Source organism: Callithrix jacchus, chromosome 1 (assembly GCF_049354715.1).
Source record: "Callithrix jacchus isolate 240 chromosome 1, calJac240_pri, whole genome shotgun sequence".
NCBI lineage: Eukaryota > Metazoa > Chordata > Mammalia > Primates > Cebidae > Callithrix > Callithrix jacchus.
This window is the reverse complement of record NC_133502.1, coordinates 38,279,997-38,303,158: the sequence shown is the minus strand read 5'-3', so window position 1 is coordinate 38,303,158 and position 23,162 is coordinate 38,279,997. Positions and strand designations below refer to the sequence as shown.

The 23,162-nt window shown below is 38.9% G+C and overlaps 1 protein-coding gene across 4 annotated transcripts; it reads right to left on the bottom strand.

The window, feature by feature from the left end:
- Positions 1 to 1,008: 1,008 nt before the first annotated feature.
- Positions 1,009 to 22,959, bottom strand: FBXL3 (F-box and leucine rich repeat protein 3). Of its 4 annotated transcripts, none has more exons than XM_002742609.7 (5): positions 22,615 to 22,959; positions 16,864 to 17,212; positions 13,964 to 14,086; positions 9,386 to 9,557; positions 1,009 to 3,500 (listed from the first exon to the last, which is right to left on the bottom strand). In XM_002742609.7, exons 2-5 carry the CDS (start codon positions 17,209 to 17,211, stop codon positions 2,857 to 2,859), a joined length of 1,287 nt encoding a protein of 428 aa, XP_002742655.1. In that variant the 5' UTR covers position 17,212; positions 22,615 to 22,959; the 3' UTR covers positions 1,009 to 2,856. The 4 variants fall into 4 exon arrangements, with proteins under 4 accessions (XP_002742655.1, XP_078199766.1, XP_035151782.1 ...); XM_078343640.1 differs by having other exon boundaries at positions 17,008 to 17,212; XM_035295891.3 differs by having other exon boundaries at positions 22,800 to 22,959.
- Between the last annotated feature and the right edge of the window lie 203 nt (positions 22,960 to 23,162).

The window sequence follows — 23,162 nt, the reverse complement described above, 5'->3', positions numbered from 1 at the left end:
CATTCCCATCTATGTGTGGGATGGATATTAACTATAGCATGTCAAAGAACATAGTGTAAAAAAACATTTTTTTAAGGGCCTAGTGGAAGCTTGAACCTTCTTCACACAAACTCCTTCCTTCCAGCCTAAACTTTTCCATAAATATAAAAAAGTTCTTATGTAGTAAATTGACTTAATCTTCAAGCATATCTTTTTTTTCTGGTATGGTTAAAACAGCCCAAATTGGGCCGGGCGCGGTGGCTCAAGCCTGTAATCCCAGCACTTTGGGAGGCCGAGGCGGGTGGATCACGAGGTCAACAGATCGAGACCATCCTGGTCAACATGGTGAAACCCCGTCTCTACTAAAAAAAAAAAATTACAAAAAATTAGCTGGGCACGGTGGTGCGTGCCTGTAATCCCAGCTACTCAGGAGGCTGAGGCAGGAGAATTGCCTGAACCCAGGGGGCAGAGGTTGCGGTGAGCCGAGATTGCGCCATTGCACTCCAGCCTGGGTAACAAGAGCGAAACTCCGTCTCAAAAAAAAAAAAAAAAAAAAAAAAAAAACAGCCCAAATTACCAAGATAAATTGAAAGCCAGTAAGACAATGAAAATAATTTCAATAGTTGAAAAACTATTCCGATTTATATAAAAATATTTATCTCTAAAAAGACTAGCTGGGTTCAAGGACTTTAAAGACTGATAATTCTATGTCTAAATAATGTATTTTATAAGTTCTCTTTCTGAATGCAGAAGCAACTATTTCTTATTTGTAATTTAACCATTTTCTGTATAAAAATTTTAAAAATTCTATTTCATAGATTTTAAATTTCCCATTTCTTTAGGCATCAGAGTTTATTTCAAGAATAGGTTCCATGAGCCTAACCTTTTATTTTCAAAAAAGTGAGACTGTCATAAACATTAATATTATTAATACCCATCAAATATGGATGTGAAACAAAAACATACATTTTTAAGTTTAAAGTCAAATAAGTATGTTTGGGTAGTTTTTTAAAAGTATAAAATACAACAGCATTAGTAACTTTTTATTCTGAAATTGCTAAAAGCATTTAACATATACTTTACTGTATAAACAAATTAAGTACTATGCATTTTGCTTATAAAGTGACTTAAAGTATTTTAAGCATTATATAATTCAATTTGTACAAAAAGTAAATTTCCAAATACAAGCTTTGGTTAGAACTGATAATGTACTGTCAAATCCATTTTCCAAAGTTGTTCAAAGAAGAAAAACTTCACTAGCACAGATAATTCTTGTACAATCAGCTTTTTACTATTTAGAAAGGGGAAATATTACTGTAATTGCTTTTAAATTTTGAGTCTAGATAAGCCTTTTATCTTCTCACATCTCCTGTTGCTACAGGAGAGCCTATCACTTTTGGGAAGCAGAAATTATGTAGAAAATCACCTTTTGCTTTATTCTTAAGAAGGCCATCCATTTTAAAAATAGATCTAAGACTTAGCTTCCTTAACTACTGAGATACTTTCTAAAAGTCACACTACTGAAGAGAGCCACTAAGAATTAATGTATTCCATTGGGGGTAAATCACTTCTGATTTCCCTCAGGAGGGCAGTAATATCTACTAACACTAGTGCCCAGAATCAAAGTTTATATCATCTAAAAAACTCAACGTTAAGACTCTACAATGCATGGATTACCTTTATTCATATGAAAGTAATATAAAATGTTACCTAACTTAAATATCAGTTTAACCAAATTAACAATCACAAAACTGCAGACATTTTTTATTAAAATTTTCAAGGTCACTGAGCAATATTTACTGAAAAAATGATTATGAATTTAAATATATCCTCTTTTATATTTACTGTTTATGCTAGACTGTACAATGGTGCTTCTTTTGTGGTTTATAAAAATTCTACTTAACATAACTATATACTTCCAAAATGGAAAAATGAGTGAGCCATCACTAAACTTTACTGGAAACTAATATTCTTTCTTGGAGACAACTGATTAACATTTTAAAGTTCTATATTTATTTAAATTTGGCTTTTTAAAATAGGTAAGCTTTTCATTTCAATTATTGTTTAATACTTCAAAGCTAGTTTAAACAAAGATAAGAAAACCAAGGAGAACTAGTAAAGCATTCCTTACTTTACATACAGTGCCTCAAGTGCCACATACATAGTAACATACCACAAGAGAATGTATACGGTTTAGCAGATTACAGAGCAAACCTAAAAGTTTATACAAAGCTAAACACAGCCTCCTTTCTGTCCATTTATTGTCTTTTAATTTGTCTTGGCTCTGTATTATCCTTCTATAATACCACTGTGTGACATTTATCAGTTTTCTAAGTGTTTCAATTACTTATATGTATCTTTTTCTTTAAACAGCTTTGTAACAATCTTTTTCATTAGAAATGATATATCCATTTTTCTCACAAAATGCTCACTTTCCTGAGCTATATTAAACACCTTATAACAGGTGTATGTATAACTGAAGACCCTAAAGTATCAAGTTTACATTTTTTAAAAAATGCATAGAAAACATAACATTTCAGAAAACCTATTAGTACTTCTTGGATATTACATAGGTTTTGTTTCCTTTAGACTGTAAACTGTTTAATATGTATAACTGGTTATTACTTTCACATCTGAACCACATTTTAAAAAAATATTCGTAGATATGATTGCTATTAGGCTAAGGAAACAAAGTTTTCTGACCAAAATTCATTCAAGGGTCTTCCAATAAACAATCTTTATATATACTGACTGAAGATATCAAATTTCTGTGCCACAAAATAGAATTATATCAGAACTACAGCAAATAAAACTTTTATTATAATACATTTGCTTGAAATTAAGGTGCTATTCATCATGCCCTACATCATGCAGTCTTTACCAAGTGGGCATCATGTCAGGAAACCACACCCTACCAAGATGCTTGGACACTTCCCAGTGAATCTGCTCCAAACTATACTTTTGGTCAGGAATTAATACTTCTTCCATAATAGATAATTGAGATAGGCGGCCACCACACATCTTCACAAACTCAACAAAGGCACTACATGAGACTTCACATTCCCCTAGTCCAATAGCTGACAAATTTTTGCAACGTTCTGCAATGCGAATTAACTCTTCATCAAGTGGCCGTAATCCATTTGCACACACTACTAGTTCAACTAGTCTAGGGCATGTCATTCCCACACGGCCAAGCACATCTTTACTTACTGATCTCCCAAAGTACAAATGGGTGGCAGGTATTTCATAGCGAAAGAATGGGTCAAATTCTTCTTCATATAAAAAAAAATACATCACCAAGTTCACTTTGGGTGAATGTCTGATGAAAGCATCCCAGCTGCTCTTCTGAATAGTATGGAAATGTGTCTGTCCAGGATTCTCACTGACTACATCAATACGCAAATGTTCTAATCGAACATGTTTTTCAGAAGACAAAGCAAGTAACAACTCATCACTTAGTAAGTGGTAGTTCAGGGCTAGTTCCCTTAAGCCATGGCACTGATCAGCCACACAAAGGATACCTTGAAAGAAAGAAAGGAAAAAAACTAATTATTTGCAAGTTTTTGTAAAAGTTTATCTGTTCAAAAATTGGATCAAGTACATGTTCCACAAAGTTTGTCACAGTTCCCTTGCCACAAAACTATATAATTTAAAATTTATTTGTATAGTTGAATTAGGAAGTCACACACATTTTCTAAATCCCATCATCTATTAAAAAAAAATAAAACTTATCGACTCAGACAATAATGAACTCTGTCACTTAAAAAATATACCATCACTAAGGTTAGTGCATTTCAGTAATGCACAGTGCCAGATTTTTAAAAAATTATTACTAACACTAAACTTATAGGTTAAATAATTACATGATCACTGCAATGGAGGCCAAAGGACATTTTTTGAAGTTCAAACCCTAATATTAAATTTCTAAGAAAAAATACCAAGATAACACTAAATAAACATGTCAAAAATAATTACTCAATTCTGTTGACTCTGCCTTGGCCTCCCAAAGTGCTGGGATTACATACTGAGCCACCATGCCCGGCCAATATAATTCTGCCCCAAAGAGGCACCTTATATTATCTGGTAAAAGTAACCCACTTAATCAATTTCTTTCTTATGTTTAGAAACAGGAATAGGAACAAAAAAGCATACATCATATTTTCATCTACTATTTATTGTTGCAAGCATAATATGCCAGGTACTAGAGGTTATCCCACAAATAATTTAAAAAATCTGAAAAAGTATTATTTTTCTAACTTGAAGTGGAGACAGCTAGCTAAAAATAGCAAAGCTGCAATACAAACACAGGCTAAGTGATTCTTATGTCCATGCACTTAAGTACTGCTTAAGAAGTGACAAGACAGAGGCCCACATATAAGCCAGAGCTTTATAACAGTGGGAAAAGATAGGCAATAGAGTTACAAGAGAATCACTGAATCACCGGAATGAGTCACCAAAAGAGGGAGTAATGTCTCAGTATTCAGCAATCACAAAGTTTCTGTTTTCCACAAGGTAGGTATATACTTTGTTTTTGTTTGGAGATGGAGTCTCACTCTGCCGCCCAGGATAAAATACAAAAATACAATGGTGCGATCTTGGCTCACTGCAACAGCCACCTCCCAGGTTTAAGTGATTCTCCTGCCTCAGCCTCCCGAGTAGCTGGGATTACAGGCACACACCGCCATGCCTGGCTATCTTGTATACTTTGAAATACCCCTTGATTACTCAAGGTAACCTAAGCATACCTCTGTTCTTTGCAATCTCAAAAAGCTTAAATATAAAAGAAGAACAAACACATGGGAAATGGTAACCAACAATGCAAATAAAAGAAACTTTGGAGTATCATTTAATAACTACAAAAGCAGTTGTGGCAGGTGTAATTCGCAAAATGGCCTTCAAGATTCCATACCCTAATGCCTAGCATCTGTGAATTCCATAAGATATCATGCCCATGACTGTGATATACAGCACAGTTGACCATAAATGAAAGATTATCTGGGTGGTCCTAGTCTAATCACATAAGCCCCTTTTTAAGCAGTTTTATCTGGTTGACTGGAGAAGAGGAAGTCAGAGATTCAAAATGCAAAGGGGACTCAACATGTTATTGCTGGCTCTAAGCTAGACAGAGCCAAAAAAGAAAAACAGAAGCAGCCTCTAAGAGCAGAGAGACCCCCAAACAACCTCTTGCTGACAGCCAATAAGGAAACTGGATGTCAGTCCTACAATTACAGGGAACTGAATTCAGCCAGTAACTTGAATGAATGTGGAAGTGGTTCTTCTCCAGAACCTCCAGATAAGAAGAGCCCACCTTCCTGACACATTCCTCTCAGCCTTTTAAGACTGTAAGCAGAGAAGCCACTTGAGCCCTACCTACAGCTATAATGTACAGAAGAGTGGAGTGAATAAAATGTTTAAGCTGCTTTGTGTATAGCTATCAGTTATGCAGCAAAAAGAAAACTAATATACAGTTCCAAGTGTTTAAAAACATAATACAGTGACAAAGGTAAAATAAAACCAGAGCATTATTACAACTCAATAAATTAAGAGAAAAACCCCAACTGGAAAAAAGGCAAAGGGGCTGGGCGTGGTGGCTCACACTTGTAACTCTGGCACTTTGGGAAGCCTAGGCGGTTGGATCACCTGATGTAAGGAGTTCAAGACCAGCCTGGCCAATGTGGTGAAACCTCATCTCTATTAAAAATACAAAAATTAGCCAGGTGTGGTGGCAGGTGCTTGTGATTCCAGCTACTTAGGAGACTGAGGCAGGACAAGCCCCTGAACCTCCTCCTGGGAGGTGGAGGTTGCAGTGGGCCAAGATTGTGCCACTGCACTCCAGCCTGGGTGACAGAGTGAGACCCTGTCTCAGCAAAAAAAAGATATTCAACACCTTTAGTCATCAACAAAATATAACTCAGCTGGGCAGGGTGGCTCAAGCCTGTAATCCCAGCACTTTGGGAGGCCGAGGCGGGTGGATCACGAGGTCAAGAGATCAAGACCATCCTGGTCAACATGGTGAAACCCCGTCTCTACTAAAAATACAAAAAATTAGCTGGGCATGGTGGCACATGCCTGTAATCCCAGCTACTCAGGAGGCTGAGGCAGGAGAATTGCCTGAACCCAGGAGGCAGAGGTTGCGGTGAGCCAAGATCGCGCCATTGCACTCCAGCCTGGGTAACCCACCAAAGTGAAACTCCGTCTCAAAAATAAAATAAAATAACTCAAAACTGCAATGAGTTTACACCCCCTAGGATGGCTACAATCAAAAAGACAAGTAAGTGTTAGAAGACACTGCTAGTGGATATGTAAAGTGGTACACTGCAGCTTTGGAAAACAGCCTGGCATTTCCTCAAACAGGCAGTTACTATATGATCACTAGGTATATACCTAAGAGAAATTAAACCATATGTCCACACAAAACTTGTACATAAATGTGTACAGCAACGTTTTTCATAATAGTCAAAAGGTAGATTTCCATTTATATGAAATGTCCAGAATAGGCAAATCTATAGAGACACAAAATAGATTAGTGGTTGCCTAGGGATGGTTGGGATGGAGGTTTTGGGGGCAACAGCTAAGAGGTATGTGATTTCTTTTTAGGATAATAAAAGTGTTCTAAAATTGTGGTGATGTGTGCACTACTTTATCAATACACTAAAAGTAAGTTATACATTTTAAATGAGAATTGTGAATTATATGACAGTAAAGCTGCTACTAAACTGATGATTAGTGGTGGCACTAATCATTGATTAATTTTCTCAGATCAACTCATTTGGGAAAAAAGCAACATGACAAGAAGCACAAAAACATTTGGACTCTGTCCTAGGACATCCACTTCTTAAGAATGTACCCTGAAGAAGAAATTAATACAAGCAAACTGCTATATGTGACTTAAAAAAATTTTTTTAAATCACAGCAAAAAGCAGAAACAAGTGTACAACCTTAGAACTATAATGCAAATGTTGGCTTATCAACAAGGGAACTAAGTAACTAAATGTTCATTAGTTCAAGCTGATAATTAATATTAAGGAAGCAACAGGCACCTAGTGGGACCAACAGTCATACTAACCTAGAGGTCCAGTTACAAACAATTATAACAACTATATGAAATGGAAACAAAATTGACTAAATGTTCAGTGAAGAAATTAGAAAACAGTACCTAATTTCAACTTAGAGAAACTGTCCAAATATGCAAAAATATATATGGAAAATATGTAAATATGAAATTTCAATAGAAACCTCAGTTATACTTTTCAAATAAAAAGTATTGAAAGTATTCTTTCTCTTCCCTTCCTTTCCTGAAGAACTAGTCTAAAGTCACTATGAAACCACCTTTGCAAAATTATAACTGAGGAAATAACAACAGTGAAAGAAGTCAGACCTAACAGACTCTATATTGCCTCTAACCCTTAAGCTGCCCTTGTTCATTCCTATGCGTAGGCCAACTAACTTTGGGAAGGAATTCAGTTCATGGTTTGACTCTGAAACAAAATTGATAACAGCCCTTTCACGAAATGACCCCTCCTTCTTGCCTGAGCTCCAGTGTGCCTTTACAGGACTTCTACACTAGCTACAAGATTAGAAATTACCATGTGGGGGTCATGAAGCCGAAGCCTCTGGCTTCAAGAGCCTGGACCTCCCCAGGTCCAGGCTTGAGATAATTTGCAGACCCTGTGCTGGCTAAATGGTCAGCTGACACCACCCAGACTGGTAATCTGGTCCAACCAGTTCTGCCATCACACGTGAGAACAGAAGACATTAAGAAAACCTAACTTTGACCCCCCTATGATTCCATCTCCAACCTGACAATCAGGACTTCCCAAGCCCCTACCTGCCAAATTATCGTTAAAATCTCTGATCCCCAAATGTGCCGGGGAGACTGATTTGAGTAATAACAAACTCCAGTCTCCCACACAGCTTGTTCTGCATGAATTACTCTTTCTCCACTGCAATTCCTGTCTTGATAAATCAGTTCTGTCCGGGCAGCGGGCAACGTGAACCCACTGGGCCGGTTGCAATTAACTGGGATCAGGTAAGTTTATATTATACTATCAGAACTGATGCATATATTTAGTAAAAATGAATGAACACAGGATATACCCAAATAAAGAGAACTATGAACCCACAGTTTTACAGAGGAATCAGAGACATAAAGATTCTCATACAATATGGTAAATGCTAGCAATAATATTCAGAGTGTTCTGGAAATACACAGGTAGGGGATCTCAACCAGAAAAAAGAAGGGAGGGTCAACACAGGTCACATTTAAGCTGAATTCTGAAGGTTGGGCTGGATGAAGTTAGTGAGATGAAGTTAAAACATTTGAGCAAGTATTCCACAGGGTAAAGTGTACTGAGCAACCACAAAGTGGTTCCATAGGGCCCAAGTAAAAGCTGCAAGTGAGTAGCCAGCAAAGCAAGATTAAAGAGATAGGTGGAGGTCAAGATACAAAGGACCTTGTACACTATGAAGCCAGGAAGCATAGACTTTACTCTGATAGAAGACCTATACAGTAGATAGAAAAATGTAATCAAGGTTATATAAGAAGTAATTGCCAAAGCCTATTCTTAACTTCTGTTTTATAATAGCTTCAATGGTAATCTGTAAGCGGCAAAGCTGGCTAGGAAAATACAACAGTAGACGGAGCCATTCTCATCACCAGGAGCCTCCTGTGGGAGAAAAGAAAATGAGCCAGGAGACTTGGGAGAAACAGCAAGCAATTTCCATCTAAAAAGGAATCATTTCCTGGGAGAAGGCTGACATTTAGCCATGGCAAGAAGGTTGGAAGTGTTTTGTAAAGATCATAGATTTGACACTATCCCTTAAAGAACAGGTTTCCCAAATTACACAGCTAAAGGATCAGCAAGCATGTCAATAATGGGAGGAGTCAGGAATGAAGCAGCAGGGAGAATGCTCTTCTCCCATTTGATGGGTTCTTGGCTCCAAAATTCAACTTAGGAAAAACATCATCTTGTAAAATAGAAGATGATGTACTAAGCGGTTAGGCCACCACTTAGTACAATTCTCCCTCCACATAGTAAGAAGAAAAGCAATTATGTGACTGCTCTGACTCAATACCTACCCTATCAGCTCAACTAGAAAAAATTCTATTTTACTTAATGGGGCACTTCGGGCTGACCTCATACTGTCCTTTCCTCTTTTTCTCTATTCATTTTCTAGCATGTGCTATAAATAAATTTACCAAATAAGGTTAGAAAACAAGCTGAAAGTCAGTGTCTAGGCTAGTAACCCTACAGAATTATGCTATTCTATTACTACATTAAAAATGTTTTCATGCAAAAGAGATGAAGCAGTCATATTAATACACCTTTAAGGTTAATGATAATAGATTTTTCTAATTTTATCAATGCAGTTTACTAAAGTGTGTCTAGCAAAAAACACAACATACCTGCTGGAGAGACATGAGGACAGCTGCTCATTTTCAACAGTTTCAGTGTATCACTGTTGTTGGCCACTAGTACTTTGAGAGATGGATCGTCTACTGGAGTATCATCTATCTTAAGCGAGGACAGGGATTTGGAGTTTACAAACACAACTGTCAGTGCAGAGATAAAGTGAGACTGAAAAGCAAAAAAAAAAAAAATTATTTCAATTTTTAGAAATGAGAATTTAGGGGTTTCCTAGTACTACAGTTCATCTAAACTGTAACGACATATTATTTTGTAACTGTTTTTTGGGGTGGTACCCCTTCACTCTGTTCCTGGGAGTAAAAAGAAGTGACTATTTGCCATCTTTGAGAAGAGCCTATTTATGTTTGGGGGGAAAAGGGCATTTCAAGCCTCAGGAAAAGTGTCTCTAAAGCAGAGAAACCAGTGGTAAGTAAAAAGAGGAATTCTGGAACCCAGGATGAGAATTTCTCTCAGACACTTCACTTTACCATATCTGGTTTACCATATCTATTTTCATGTTTTATAACACTAAACTGCATTTCATTTTTGTTTAATAGTTATGACCACTGAAATAGTAATAACTATTAACACAGTCATTAAAAATTAATATAATAGCCAGGTGTGGTGGCTCACACCTGTAATCCCAGCACTCTGAGAGGCCCAAACAAGTGGATCACCTGAGGTCAGAAGTTCGAGACCAGCCTAGCCAACATGGTGAAACCCCATCTATACTAAAAATACAGAAATTAGCTGGGCGTGATGCCGGGCAACTGTAGTCCCAGCTACTTCGGAGGCTGAGGCGGGAGAATAGCTTGAACCTGGGAGGCAGAGGTTGCAGTGAAATGAGATTGCACCACTGCACTCCAGCCTGGGCAACAAGAGGGAATGAAATTCCATCTTAAAAAAAAAAAATTGGGAGGCCGAGGTGGGTAGATCACGAGGTCAAGAGATCAAGACCATCCTGATCAACATGGTGAGCGAAACTCCGTCTCAAAAAAAAAAAATTAACATAATAATCTATTCAAAATCTATTACTCATTTGAGATATGAAAACTCACAGAAAATTTGATTCTGAAACAATCAAAATCATACTTAAAATTCCAAGTTTAAAACTTCTTCAAATGTTATCTACAATATTTTCAAGACTACAACTTTAATGTATTTTGTCCACAAACACACCAATGAGTATCATTCATCACATGTGTTTATGTGGGGAAAAAAGTTGCCCCGGTGCCAAGGCAACTTTTGGCACAATCTGTCCCAACATAATAAATGATTACTTAGATATAGCAAGGATACCAAATACATTTACTGATTACTTAGATATAGCCATGATATCAAATATACTAATTACTTAGTTGTACAATGATATATTTACTGATTACTTAGTTATAACAAATCAATTTAGAAACAATCACAGTCAATTATATAATCAATCTTATCAAATCGCTATTCTCTATTATTAATCTTTGCTTTAGTATTATAGTGTAGAATCATTTTAGTCATATATATAGACATAATCCGGTAAAATATAATTAGAAACTGAAGGGACATTGTGAAAAGTAATCAGGAGGCGAGAGTGATAGCCTTGCAGTAGCACCAGCACCTGGGAAGGCGCCCACTACTTAGCAGGCCGTGAAGGGGAGTTTCCCTTTCACTGGGGGAATCCAGAGAACGCTCTGCTTTGCCTGGCTCTTAAGGAAGGTCTCACTTTAGCCAGGCCTGCCCGCAGACATCCAGGGACTTAAATGCCTCTCTGTGGTGCTGTGCTCTGATGGTCACCATCCTTATCCACTCTCATGTTCTGCTTTCCCCGGCACTCTTTTTAAGTTCTTAGAAGTCATGGAAGTAAGAACAGAGGAATCCTAAAAGCCTTCGATCTTTCTAGTAAGTGCACAGAAAGAAGCTGACATATGTGACCCCGCTCCTTACAGCGGCTACCAGAAAGGAAGGGGCCCCCTGTACTGTAAGCATGTGATTTGCTTGACCCTATCAATCATGTCAGATGAGTCACTCTCCTGACCCTGCCCCCATACCTTGTATACAATAAATATCAACATGTCCAGGCATTCAGGACCACTACGGGACTCCATGTCTTGGTAGTAGTGGTCCCCCGGGCCCAGCTGAATTTTTCTCTTAACTCTGTGTCTTTCTTTCCTGCGATCTATCGTCTCTGCACACAAAAGAACACCCTCTAGGCCCTGCGGGATTGGACCCTGCATGTGTATGTACATATGTATGTATGTATGTATGTATACACACACACACACGTATGTATCTGTTGGACACAGAATTTGACCTAAAGGAATCAATGTAGGCAAACAGAAATTAAAGCATTCTCAAAGGATGCAGCTCTCAATCACAGCTAAGATATGAAGTTAAAACCACCAGGCAAATAATCCAGTAAAGAAAGGCTAATACACGGTCCAACATATTACTTTCTACAAAACCAACTTCATGCTCCACTTAGCTTTATAAATTCTCTACAGGAGTGAAAAAGGATGAGGGCAGGTTAAAAGCCAGGAAAGTACAATGACACATTACTTTTTTTTTTTTTTGAGACGGTATTGTTCTTGTCACTCAGGCTGGAGTACAGTGGCACCTTCTTAGCTCACTTAAACCCTGAACTCCTGAGCTCAAGCAATCCTCTTGTTTCATACTCCCTAGTAGCTAGGACTGCAGGTACAAGCCACCATGCCCAGCTAATTTGTTGTTGTTGTTGTAGGGACGGGTCTCAAACTTTTGGCCGCAAGGGAGGGAACCTCCTGCCTTGGCTTCCCAAAGTGCTCTGATTACAGGTGTAAGCCACCACACGCAGCCAAAACACTACTTTCTCGGTCTTTACTTTTTCCCTACTATGATTAAATAACTGGTTAACTACCTAGATTTGGATTAAGTAACTATTTAACTACTTAAATGTTAACATCTCTCTCCTAATATTTTCATATCAAACTCAATTATATCTTGTACAAACACATTTCATTTGTAGTCTAATGACTGCATCACTGGCATCTTTCCCCATTTCCCCAATTAAGCTCTGGTAAAAAACATTTCCTCTATATTCTCTTCAGTTCTCTCAGGATTTCCAAAATATAGCAACACCCTACTTCAATCTTCTACAAAAGCTTTAACAGGAAAAGAAAAGAAAAACAGTGTAAGTATCCTAGACTCAATAAGGAAAGAAGCATTATTTCCATTAGCTGCATTCATGGTTCCCAAATTAGTACTAGATATATGCACAGTGATAAGAAAAAAAAGAAAATTATGTTCAACATATCTTATAATATGGTATATTTTATATATATCATATGAGTCAGTATGTATAACTGTATTTTCGCTACAGTAGTTATACTAAAAATCATTTCAGATTGTTTCATTTCCCATTTGAAGCTTCAAGATATTTCTTAGAGCGAGTTCCCTGAATCATCTTAATCAGAATCACTTGGACTGCTCAAAGAGGAGACTTAGAATCACCCCAAATTTGAAAAACGGATAGAAATCCAAAAATTACATGGTTATCCAGAAGATTTTTACACATTAAGCTGGAGTACCATGATGATCTAACTGTTAAGATCTTAAAATATTAAGATAATCAGATTCTCTTGCATATTTCCCTTATTTTATATATAAAGAAAAACATTCTATCTCAAAATGTACATATGTAATGAAAATGTTTCAAAATCAATTAAGACTTTGACATAAACTGCTGATATAAATCAATTAAGACTTTGAAATCAACTGGTGATTTATTTGGTACAGAAATTCCATTGAAACAACCACCTAGGTTATAATAGATATTCAATTTAGTTATATTCCTTCCTCAATCATCCTAGTACATTAAATTTACTACTAGGTACTTAAAAGGATGTCTATATTTTAGTTTTCAGTGTCCTCTGGGAAAAAACTTTCAAATTAGTGTTGGATACTAACCTACTAACCATTAGCTAACATAGTCAGCCACCTTCATCAGGTACCTTTCTAAAAATACACCCTTAATTTTTTATTTTAAGAGAAGAGTTGTGAGGGAGAGAGAGACGCTCTCTGATTTATCATGTTAAAATACATATATGAATATATGTTAACTTTTCACCCAAAAAAAGGATGTCTTTAAGTCTGTAAATTAATCTAAACTCTGCTGATACTAACTTTGGTCAAGATTAAATCTTTACAGAACATTTGCCAAAAGATTTTATAAGCTGTATCTGCTTTCAATACTGGTACTCTCCATTATTTGATTCTAACTTTTCCAATCTGCTCTGGAAGCCCCCAAATAAGCATCTATGTGTCCCTTTTTTTCTAATATCCTTGACTCTTTTACTTAAGAGAGTTTCTTTTAATACTTCCTATAGACTCCTCTGTAAATTTCTTTAGCCATACCAATTTAGAAGTACAAATGATTAAAAAAAAAAAAAAAGCTTAAAAATACTGTTTCTTTTCATTCTAAATAGTAACTGGTTTTCCATTATGTATACACATATTACTTTCCTTATATATACTCACACTGTCAATACAAAAAAAAAGGTTAGACTTTCACTGGATTTCTCAGTAATAGATAATAAAACAAAAAGAGCAGATACCTTTGGTAAATCCATAAAGCTTGGTCGAGCAGTTGAAATAAGTCCAAGTGTTTTTAAAGAGCAATTCACAAGTTGCGACAGTATATCACAAGCTGCTTCAGCTGATTCCTTGCTGCTGTCCACCTAAGAAACACCAATTACTCATGTGTGTATATATTTTTTTTACTTTTCCCCCAAATACCCAGACTTCAAAGAGATTACTCATGTATATATTTGTATTTCTCTGTGCACATATTACGTATCATTACTAGTTTATTGCATTATAACTTAAAGAGTATTCTTTCAATCATCCACCCTCCACCCTCACCTTCAACTTCAGCCTTTTCTGCGTCTCTTTGAAAAAGTATAAGGGCAACTGTCAAGACCAGACCTGGCTTTCGTTATGATAAGAGACATATTTAATGTTGGCTTTTACACTGATTTATTCCAAAGTGACAGTATGAACTAATGGTATAAAAATAAATAAATGTATAGTCTTTAAAAAATAATTATTTGGTAGTAGATCACATAACACATGTAAATACAGTGCCTATGGTATGCATGTTTCAAGGCTCTAGAAACTTAATGAGTATTTACTCAAAATGTTCAGGTGTATCACAACCTGGGATTCAACATTAATGTTACTAATGGGAAGATAAATGTGAAGTAAAATGAGGGTAATGGACCAGCGAGGCATGAAAATCTAAACTAAATAAGAGGTAGCTATTCTCACACGTACTTCTGTGTAGACATTTCCTAAGGGAAGGATAATAGGGCCAAAAAAAAACCCCTCAAGGATGTAAGAAGGAGCTCTTCCATTAGAAAGCTGGTTGTCTCCTGGGAGGCAAGTACCTTAAGACAATAGTTAAAGGATATGCTTAATTTCCAGATTCATATACACTACTTTATCCCAAGAATGTTAAGAGTGGGTTGTAAAACTAATGTGCTAATTATAGTAGTTTCAGAGCTACTTATAGATAATATGTGGTCCCTGGACCTGCAGCATCAACATCACCTGGAAACTTGTTAACATGCAAATGTTCATACCTAACCCAGATCATTTCAAACCGAAACTGTTGGGGTAGAACCAGCAATTTTTGGCTTTACAAGCCCTCCAAGTGATTTTGATGCACACAAAGTTTGAGAACCACTGTTCTAGACTAAAAATTCTAACTGTAATCAGTGAAGGCTATCAGGAAAGACCAGAAAAATCCTGTGATATAACTCTTTTTTGTAAATCAGAAATTATTTCCTAAGGAAAATAAACCCTAATAAAAATGTTAAACTTTTGCACAAATGATTTTATGAGGGTTATACTAGTTGGATATACCTGAATTTTATCACAGGGCTGTAAAAGAATAAAAATGACCCAGCAAATCTACTAGATGGAACTGGACTTTAAGACCTATCAGATTAATGTATTATACTCATCTTTGTATATGATTTACCATTAAAACACTCTTAGACAAATCAAAGGTGACTAAAGCCAAACAGAAACCTCTTCAGGCTTCTTCCCTGGGGGTATGGGGATGAGCCCTGAATTTGTGTTTCATCCCCCTACCCTTGCCCCCAGTTAGAATTACAAGATGTTGTATAAGACATCCAATTAAATTTAAATTTCAGGTAAACACCAGACATTTTTTAGTATTAAAGATGCCCCTAATATTAAATGGAATGTAACTACACTAAAATTATTCACTAATTATTTCAGATTCATATTTAAATACTCATCTTACATTTTTATTTGTAAAACCTGGCAATCAGTGGCCTAAGTGCCTTTGTGCATTTTTCTGAGAAAAAAGGCGAAAACATATTCAACTATTCCCATCATTAATTCTCTCCTCCTCCTTGGACACACATGGGAGAATAAGTAGATAATCTCCATCTAAGAGGAAATTACACTCTTTGAGGGAAGATAAGATCTTAGTATGGCAAGAAGCTCTGGGTTAAGAACCACTGCTTTGCCTAACCTGGACTGTTCAGCAATTGCTACATACAAGTAAATCAAGTACTCATGCATTGTTTTTTTCCCCAACAATAAGTTATTTGCTACCAAAAAACCTGGTGTTTAAAGGCTCATTAAACATGCCCATATTTCATTATTCATCCCCCAAACAAACATGACAAGTCTCACACACACAAACCACTGTGATTTATTTTTCTAAATAGAGACAGGGTCTTGCTCTGTCACCCAGGCTGGAGTACTAAGGCACAATTGTAGCACACTGCAACCTCAAACTCCTGGGTTCATGCAATCTTCCTGTCTCAGCCTCCTCAGAAGCTGGGATTATGGGAATACAGGTGCCCATATCCAGCTAGGATTTCTTAAACTATTCTGGGTATCTCAAAAAGCCACCCACTTCATTTATCTCATCACTACATGATTTCCAATACCTTTCTTCCAGCAATGAAAAGAAATAAACAGTTTCCTTTGGCATTCTTCCATGTACCTTTTTCTATCTCTCTAAAATATATTCATCTAAACTTTATACATAAAGTTTCTTTTCATTTGAAGATCCCATTTCAAAAAGCCATCATTAAGAAACACTAAGTTCCTGTTAGACAGAAATAGCAATTAAAGTTCTACTCAATTATAATCTCTCCAATTTTTATTTATTAGGTATTTCTTTTTCCTCAAATTCATTCACAATAGTTCAATGTTATTCACAGCTTTATCAATGACTTACATTAATTTAGTGGCAGCTTTTGCTCTTCTAAAAAATTATTAATAATTAACAAAGTAATTTAGCTCCATCAAATAAATAAGTATTTTGTGACAGCTTCTAAGGTATACAATAATTCTAAATTTTTAAGCATTTTCCCTGAAAAAGCAAACATTTTAAAGGCATGAGAAGATGTACTGGTTTAGGAAACAAAAGCCACTAAAAATATTTTTTAAAAGATGGGATTTAAAATATTACCTTGAAGCTGACATATTGTAGATGGTTTGAATGTCTTTTAATAATCTGTTTGATCAGCTCTGGATGGGTAGCTTTCAAATAAGATGTAGCTGGCTGATTCAGTTCAAATTCAAAACATCTCCACAAGTCAGGCATGTGAAATACCTGGTTCCAGTTGCGGCAAACTTGTGATGCATGAGCCCGGTCAAGAAGAGGCAAATACTTAAACACTTGGAGAATAATGTCCTGAAGGAGATTACCCCAGTCACAAGTCTGAGAATGCTCATTTGTAGTCCTCAGTTTCTTGGATTTCTCTGCAGTTCCTTCTTCTGATGAATTATGGTCACTATCTCTTCCTCCTCGTTTCATCCTATTCCAAAAAATACATCAGTTTTTTTTCTACTTAACTTTTGAATAGAAATAAACCCCAAATTAATTCTTCTGTCACTGAGCTGTGTGTTTATATACACAAACATAAACATGCAGGAAGAACTGGATCAGTAATTCAAGAATATTTAAACAAACTATTATGAAAATGTCAATGAAGGCCAACTATGGTTTTAGAAATTTTATACGTTTTTGGCATGTTTTTAAACATTTACATTTATCAGTATAACATACAGTATATACTACATGGGGGAAAGATTGTTGTGATTTTGAAACTAAGCCAAGAATTTATATTTCAAAAGTTGTGGTCAAGCTAACTAAAATGAATATAAAAGGGAATAGTGATGCTTTGTAAAGGTTTCTTAAAAGTAATCTAAGGATATTTGTTCTTGAATTCGAGGCAGACCAAGGTCCCAAGGTCCCTCCAGAGAGGATGTTGATTAAGTAGCCAAGAGACCTTCCACATTTAATAGTCTATACAGGGGTCCTGTGGTTCTGGTCAGCAAGGACCAGAATCAGGCCCCACAACAGGAAGTGAGCAAGCTTCACCTGAGCTCCTCTCCTTGTGATATCAGCAGCTACATTAGTCTCATAGGAGTGCAAACTATTGCAAAATGTATATGTGAGGGATCTAGATTTCACACTCCCTATGAGACTCTTAATGCCTAATGATCTGAGGTGGAACAGTTTCTTCCTGAAACCACCCCCTGCCATGAACAGGCAATGGAGTGTTACTGCAAGACATTTCTAACTGCCTAAAATAAGCAAAACCAACCCTACTATGAATGGTTTGGTCTGGAAATAGCTTCTTCTTCAAACACATCACTTACTATTGCACTGTTTTCCCCAAGTTGTGTTTCTGAATTATACCTATGTGTTTATTCCATGTACTCTTAGCACTTTAATTCCATTAGTTTCTTTGAAAGATAGGTTTTTCATGGCAAAACAGTATTATGGTTAAAGAGAATGGGCTCTGGATCCAAGCTCCTTGGGTTTAAATTCTGGCTCTACCTTTCATTGGCTATGTGGCTCTGAACAAATTACTTGATCTTCCTGTGCTTCAACTTGCAAAATGAGTTTAATAAAACGTAAGGTTTCTGTAAGAAATGCAGTACCACTAAGGCTTTTCAAAGCGGAGCTACGACTGAACTGTTGAGGTATGATTGTTGTCTAGGAAAGCAGTCCAGCCCTAACGACATTAAAGTATACAACACACTAAAAACTGGGGTTACCAACCAGAAGTCAAAGAATGATTCATTCATTCATTCAATTCACTCATTCAAGAAGGGGTCTCGCTCTGTCACCCAGGCTGGAGTGCAGTAGCACGATCATGGTTCCCTGTAGCCTTGACCTCCTGAGATCAAACAATCTTTCCACCTCAGCTCCCTGAGTAACTGCATGCACCACCAAACCAGCTCTATTTCTGCTTTAATGTGGAGAGGGAGAGGGAGAGGGAGAGGGAGAGAGGGAGAGGGGGAGAGGGGGAGAGGGGGAGAGGGGGAGAGGGGGAGAGGGGGAGAGGGGGAGAGGGGGAGAGGGGGAGAGGGGGAGGGAGGGGGAGAGGGGGAGAGGGGGAGAGGGGGAGAGGGGGAGAGGGGGAGAGGGGGAGAGGGGGAGAGGGGGAGGGAGGGGGGAGGGGGAGGGAGGGGGGAGGGGGAGGGAGGGGGAGAGGGGGAGGGAGGGGGAGAGGGAGAGGGAGAGGGAGAGGGAGAGGGAGAGGGAGAGGGAGAGGGAGAGGGAGAGGGAGAGGGAGAGGGAGAGGGAGAGAGAATGCTTGTGTATGAGAAGAGAGAGAGAGAATGCTTGTGTATGAGAAGACACACCCTGGAAGGAGACTTACTGAATTATTATAGTAACCAACAGTAGATGTCAGATTACAGGTTATTTTTTCTTCTTGCAAATATCTTTTCCCTTTCTATGTTTTACACATTTTTTTTTAATTATCAATGCATTACTGTGTAATTGGATTTTTTTTTTTTGAGACGGAGTTTCACTCTTGTTACCCAGGCTGGAGTGCAATGGCGCCATCTCGGCTCACTGCAACCTCCGCCTCCTGGGTTCAGGCAATTCTCCTGCCTCAGCCTCCTGAGTAGCTGGGATTACAGGCATGCGCCACCGTGCCCAGCTAACTTTTTTTTTTGCATTTTTAGTAGAGAAGGGGTTTCACCATGTTGACCAGGATGGTCTCGATCTGTTGACCTCGTGATCCACCCGCCTCGGCCTCCCAAAGTGCTGGGATTACAGGGTAATTGGATTTTTTAAAAGGTCTTGTTTTGTTTGTTGGGAGAATATAGCAAGCTCTAAACTAAACGGCTGCATACACTCTGGTAGTTAATTAGTTTAGAGCCTGTAACACTAAATGTTTCTAGAGAACAGTTCTGGCAGGGAGTCCTTTTGTTTCGACCTAAACTTGGGGTCACAACCTTTCAGAAGATGGCTTGTTGCGCCAACTCTTTTCTGGCCTATGAGCATAAAAGAATTTCTAATTCCTGTGTGGGATGAAGGATATGCATTACTGTAAAACAAATGTTTCTGCAGACTTTCTCCATCCAGTAGCTTGCAAAACTTGTTAAAGAGGACTGGAGGCCTCTGATCTTAATGCCATGAAAGTCAGTCTAAGAGGTCTTAGCACATGTGCAATAAACTGCCTATTCCTCACTGCTCCTACTCCCAACTATGTGAATAAAGAGAAGTAAATTATGTATACCCTATTAAGCAATGAGAAAACAAGAGAGAAAATAGAATGACAGAGGTGACAGGAAGTCTGATGGAAGACTGGAACTTATGTGTGACTCTAAGAATAGATTATTTTTTAGGTTTAAAGTGCATAATCTACACTGTAATCTTTAATAAGTCTCTTCTAATAACAATGTCTCACTAGAGATTGAGATAACAGCCATTATGACCCATTTTTCTGCTTTAACTTACCCTGAGGCTCACTTTAATTTTATTATATAAAATTTGGGTCAAAGAACCAAGTGTTTGCTGTCGAGAGCTTATAATTTCTCTTCTGATCATGTAAAACTCATGATTTTGAGATACAGAGATTCAAAAAAGAATGAAGCAGTCTTCATAATTTCTACATCTTATTATAGAACACTGATTGCCGTTTCTAGAAAATAATCTTCTAAAACCAGAACTAGTCAACTTGAAGATGGAATGATTCATTTTAGAGTACAAGGATATATAAACAAAAATAAAATGGTAGCCCTATTCACAATAATCTTTGCTAATACCTTGCTTGTCCTAAAAATAGAAACTTTCTTTTGTTTATTATAGTACTATTCAAATAAAGCGTAAATACCTTTCCAAGTTCAGGATAAAGAAGTTGACAAAATCTTTTTTTAACAGTATACAACACGAAGGTATAATATCTCTTGATCTAGATATAAAAACACTGTATGATCACCAAAGCATATTTTAGGCACTTACCACTTTACAAATAGCTGAATTAAGTCTGTAAATTGCCGTACATAATATGGCTATGTCACAATTATAGTGCATTAAGCAACAGAAAAAAATGTAAGGCTAAATTCCAATAAAAATAGCCTCTGCACTATCCTCATTTATGCATGAAAATAACAGGAGTGGACACAATAAAAATTTTAAATGTCAATTTTTCCAAGTTGGTTTCATTTATGTATGAATTTACACTACTTTGTCTTATCAAATTTATTTGCACATGAAACTCTGCTATACAGAAAGTTAAAACAACTCAGAGCATCTTCCAGCCTGCAAAATTTACATCAATGGACCCTGTAATTCCTACTTTTGTCAAAGTGAAAACACCTCTTATATCTGAACAGGAGTGTGGAGGACCAAGCTGTACTATAGAATTCTAGACCATAGAAATCTAGAGCACCAGAACTAGGCCTCTTCAGGACTCTGGCAGTTTAATTTCCTGCAACATTTCGAGGCTCCAAATAATGCAACTTAGGCCACCAGAGCTTTTGGTGAGGGGCTGATATTACTACAAATTGCTAAACAGCAAACTGAGGAAAGACCACAGACCAGCTGAGCAACACAAGGAGTTAGTGAGCTAACATTTCCAAAAACTTTCGAGGGAAGGCTGGGCGTGGTAGGCGCGTTGGTTCACACCTGTAATCCCAGCACTTTGGGAGGACAAGGCGGGCTGATTGCTCGAGCTCAGGAGTTCGAGACTAGCCTGGGCAACACGGTGAAACCTGTTTCTACAAAAATTACAAAAATCAGCATGGCATGGTGGCCCGCGCCTGTAGTAACAGCAACTCCAGAGCATAGAGTGGGAGGATCCCTAGAGCCGAGATCGCGCCACACCACTCCAGCCTGGGTGGCACAGTGAGACCCTGTCTCAAAAAAAAAAAAAAAGAAAGGACCAGTCGACTTCATCATTAGATGAAGACTGGAAGTGAACAGCTAGCTGTGTCCATCGTTTTATTAGGCACTTTTACACTGGGCATGCAGTAATTTTAAAAGCCCATTTGTACTTAGCTCTAAAAGCCTATTTTGGCATCACAGTTCCTTTCTGTTCTGCTTTTACTCATATCAAACTAAAATGCATTCTTTGGCTGAAATACAAGAATAAAACAATATAAAGAGGTTAACTTACAACTAAATGGTTCGAGAGCGCATAGTGGTGAAAATATGTCCATTGATCATATACAGAGTTGATGGTATTTTTATAAATATTTCAGAGATAAGTGACTTTTTTTTCAAATTAGAAAAGGAGGATTTCAATTAAAAGATCTGGGTCACTGAACTGGACATCATTAGCAACAACAAAATAAAGGCGATCTGTCTCACCGCTAAGCTGGAGATACAGACCAGTTACAGAGCTGCTTCCTGACCCCTGTCTGCAACCCCACCTAAAGGACTGCCCACGCCCAAGGGAGGCGCGAAGCCGCTCAACACAAGTTGACCAAGTTTTTCGCTTGGCTAAGCGGCGGGGGCGTACCCTCCTCCCTGAGCCACCTCCCCGCCGATTGGCTTCCCGGGACATTTCTCCTGCGCCCCACCCTGGGCAGTTTGCTTTAACAAAATTTCAGTGCCTCATTTCTCAAGCTATCAGCACAGGCGTAGCCGAAGCCGGGAGAGCCCCACAGAGCTCGAGCTCCACGGTGCCTGTCACCAACCCCCGCCAAGGGTCACAAAGCCGGGCTGGAGCCGCGGCGTCGCCGGCAGGCTGCAGGCGGCTGCCGCACACGCACCACGCCTTGTTGACATGTTTTGAAGCAGGCACTGCGGGGAAACGCCCCCAATCTAGCTCCAAGATCTGGGTGCCGCGCGCCGCGCCCGGCGCTCGCGAGGAACGTCCCACGCGCGCCCCGGCCCCGCGCCCCACCCCCCGGCCCACCCACAGACGGTCCGCGGTCCCAGCGGGGCTCGGCCCTGCCCCTCCGCCGTTACCTGCTGCCGGGGGCGGCTTCCCCCACACACTACCCCGTGCTCCGGGGACGGCGGCGGCGGTTGGTCCCGCGGCTCTCACATGAGGCGCCCCGGGCCCCCCGCTTCACGCTCCCACGGCCGCGGCCCCCCGCGCTCCGCCCGCATCCGAGGCGCTGGTCCCGCGGAGGGCGCCAATGAGGCTCCACCTTTGCGGCTCTGGCTGCCCAGAGAGAAGCCTTCCTTCTCAGTCTCGCGCTGTCTGCGTCCTTGTTCCGGGACCCCCGACGCCGCAAGAGACTCCCTCAGCAAGCGGCTGCCACTGAGTTCGCTGCCTGCGCCTCGGCCCGACACCGAATCTAAAATGGCGCCCAGGACTCGCGGTCGCGCGCTTTCCCGGAGCGTCTCCGCCCGAGAGGGCGGGGAGGGGGCGGGGCGGAGCCGGTGGGAGAGGGGCCGCGCCCAAGCGGGAGCGCGCGCTGCGGCCGCCCCCGCCACCCGCTCCGGGACCAGCGTCCTCCGCCCACCTGCCCAAGATGTGAATCCCACTTGAAGGGGATTTTTTTTCTGTT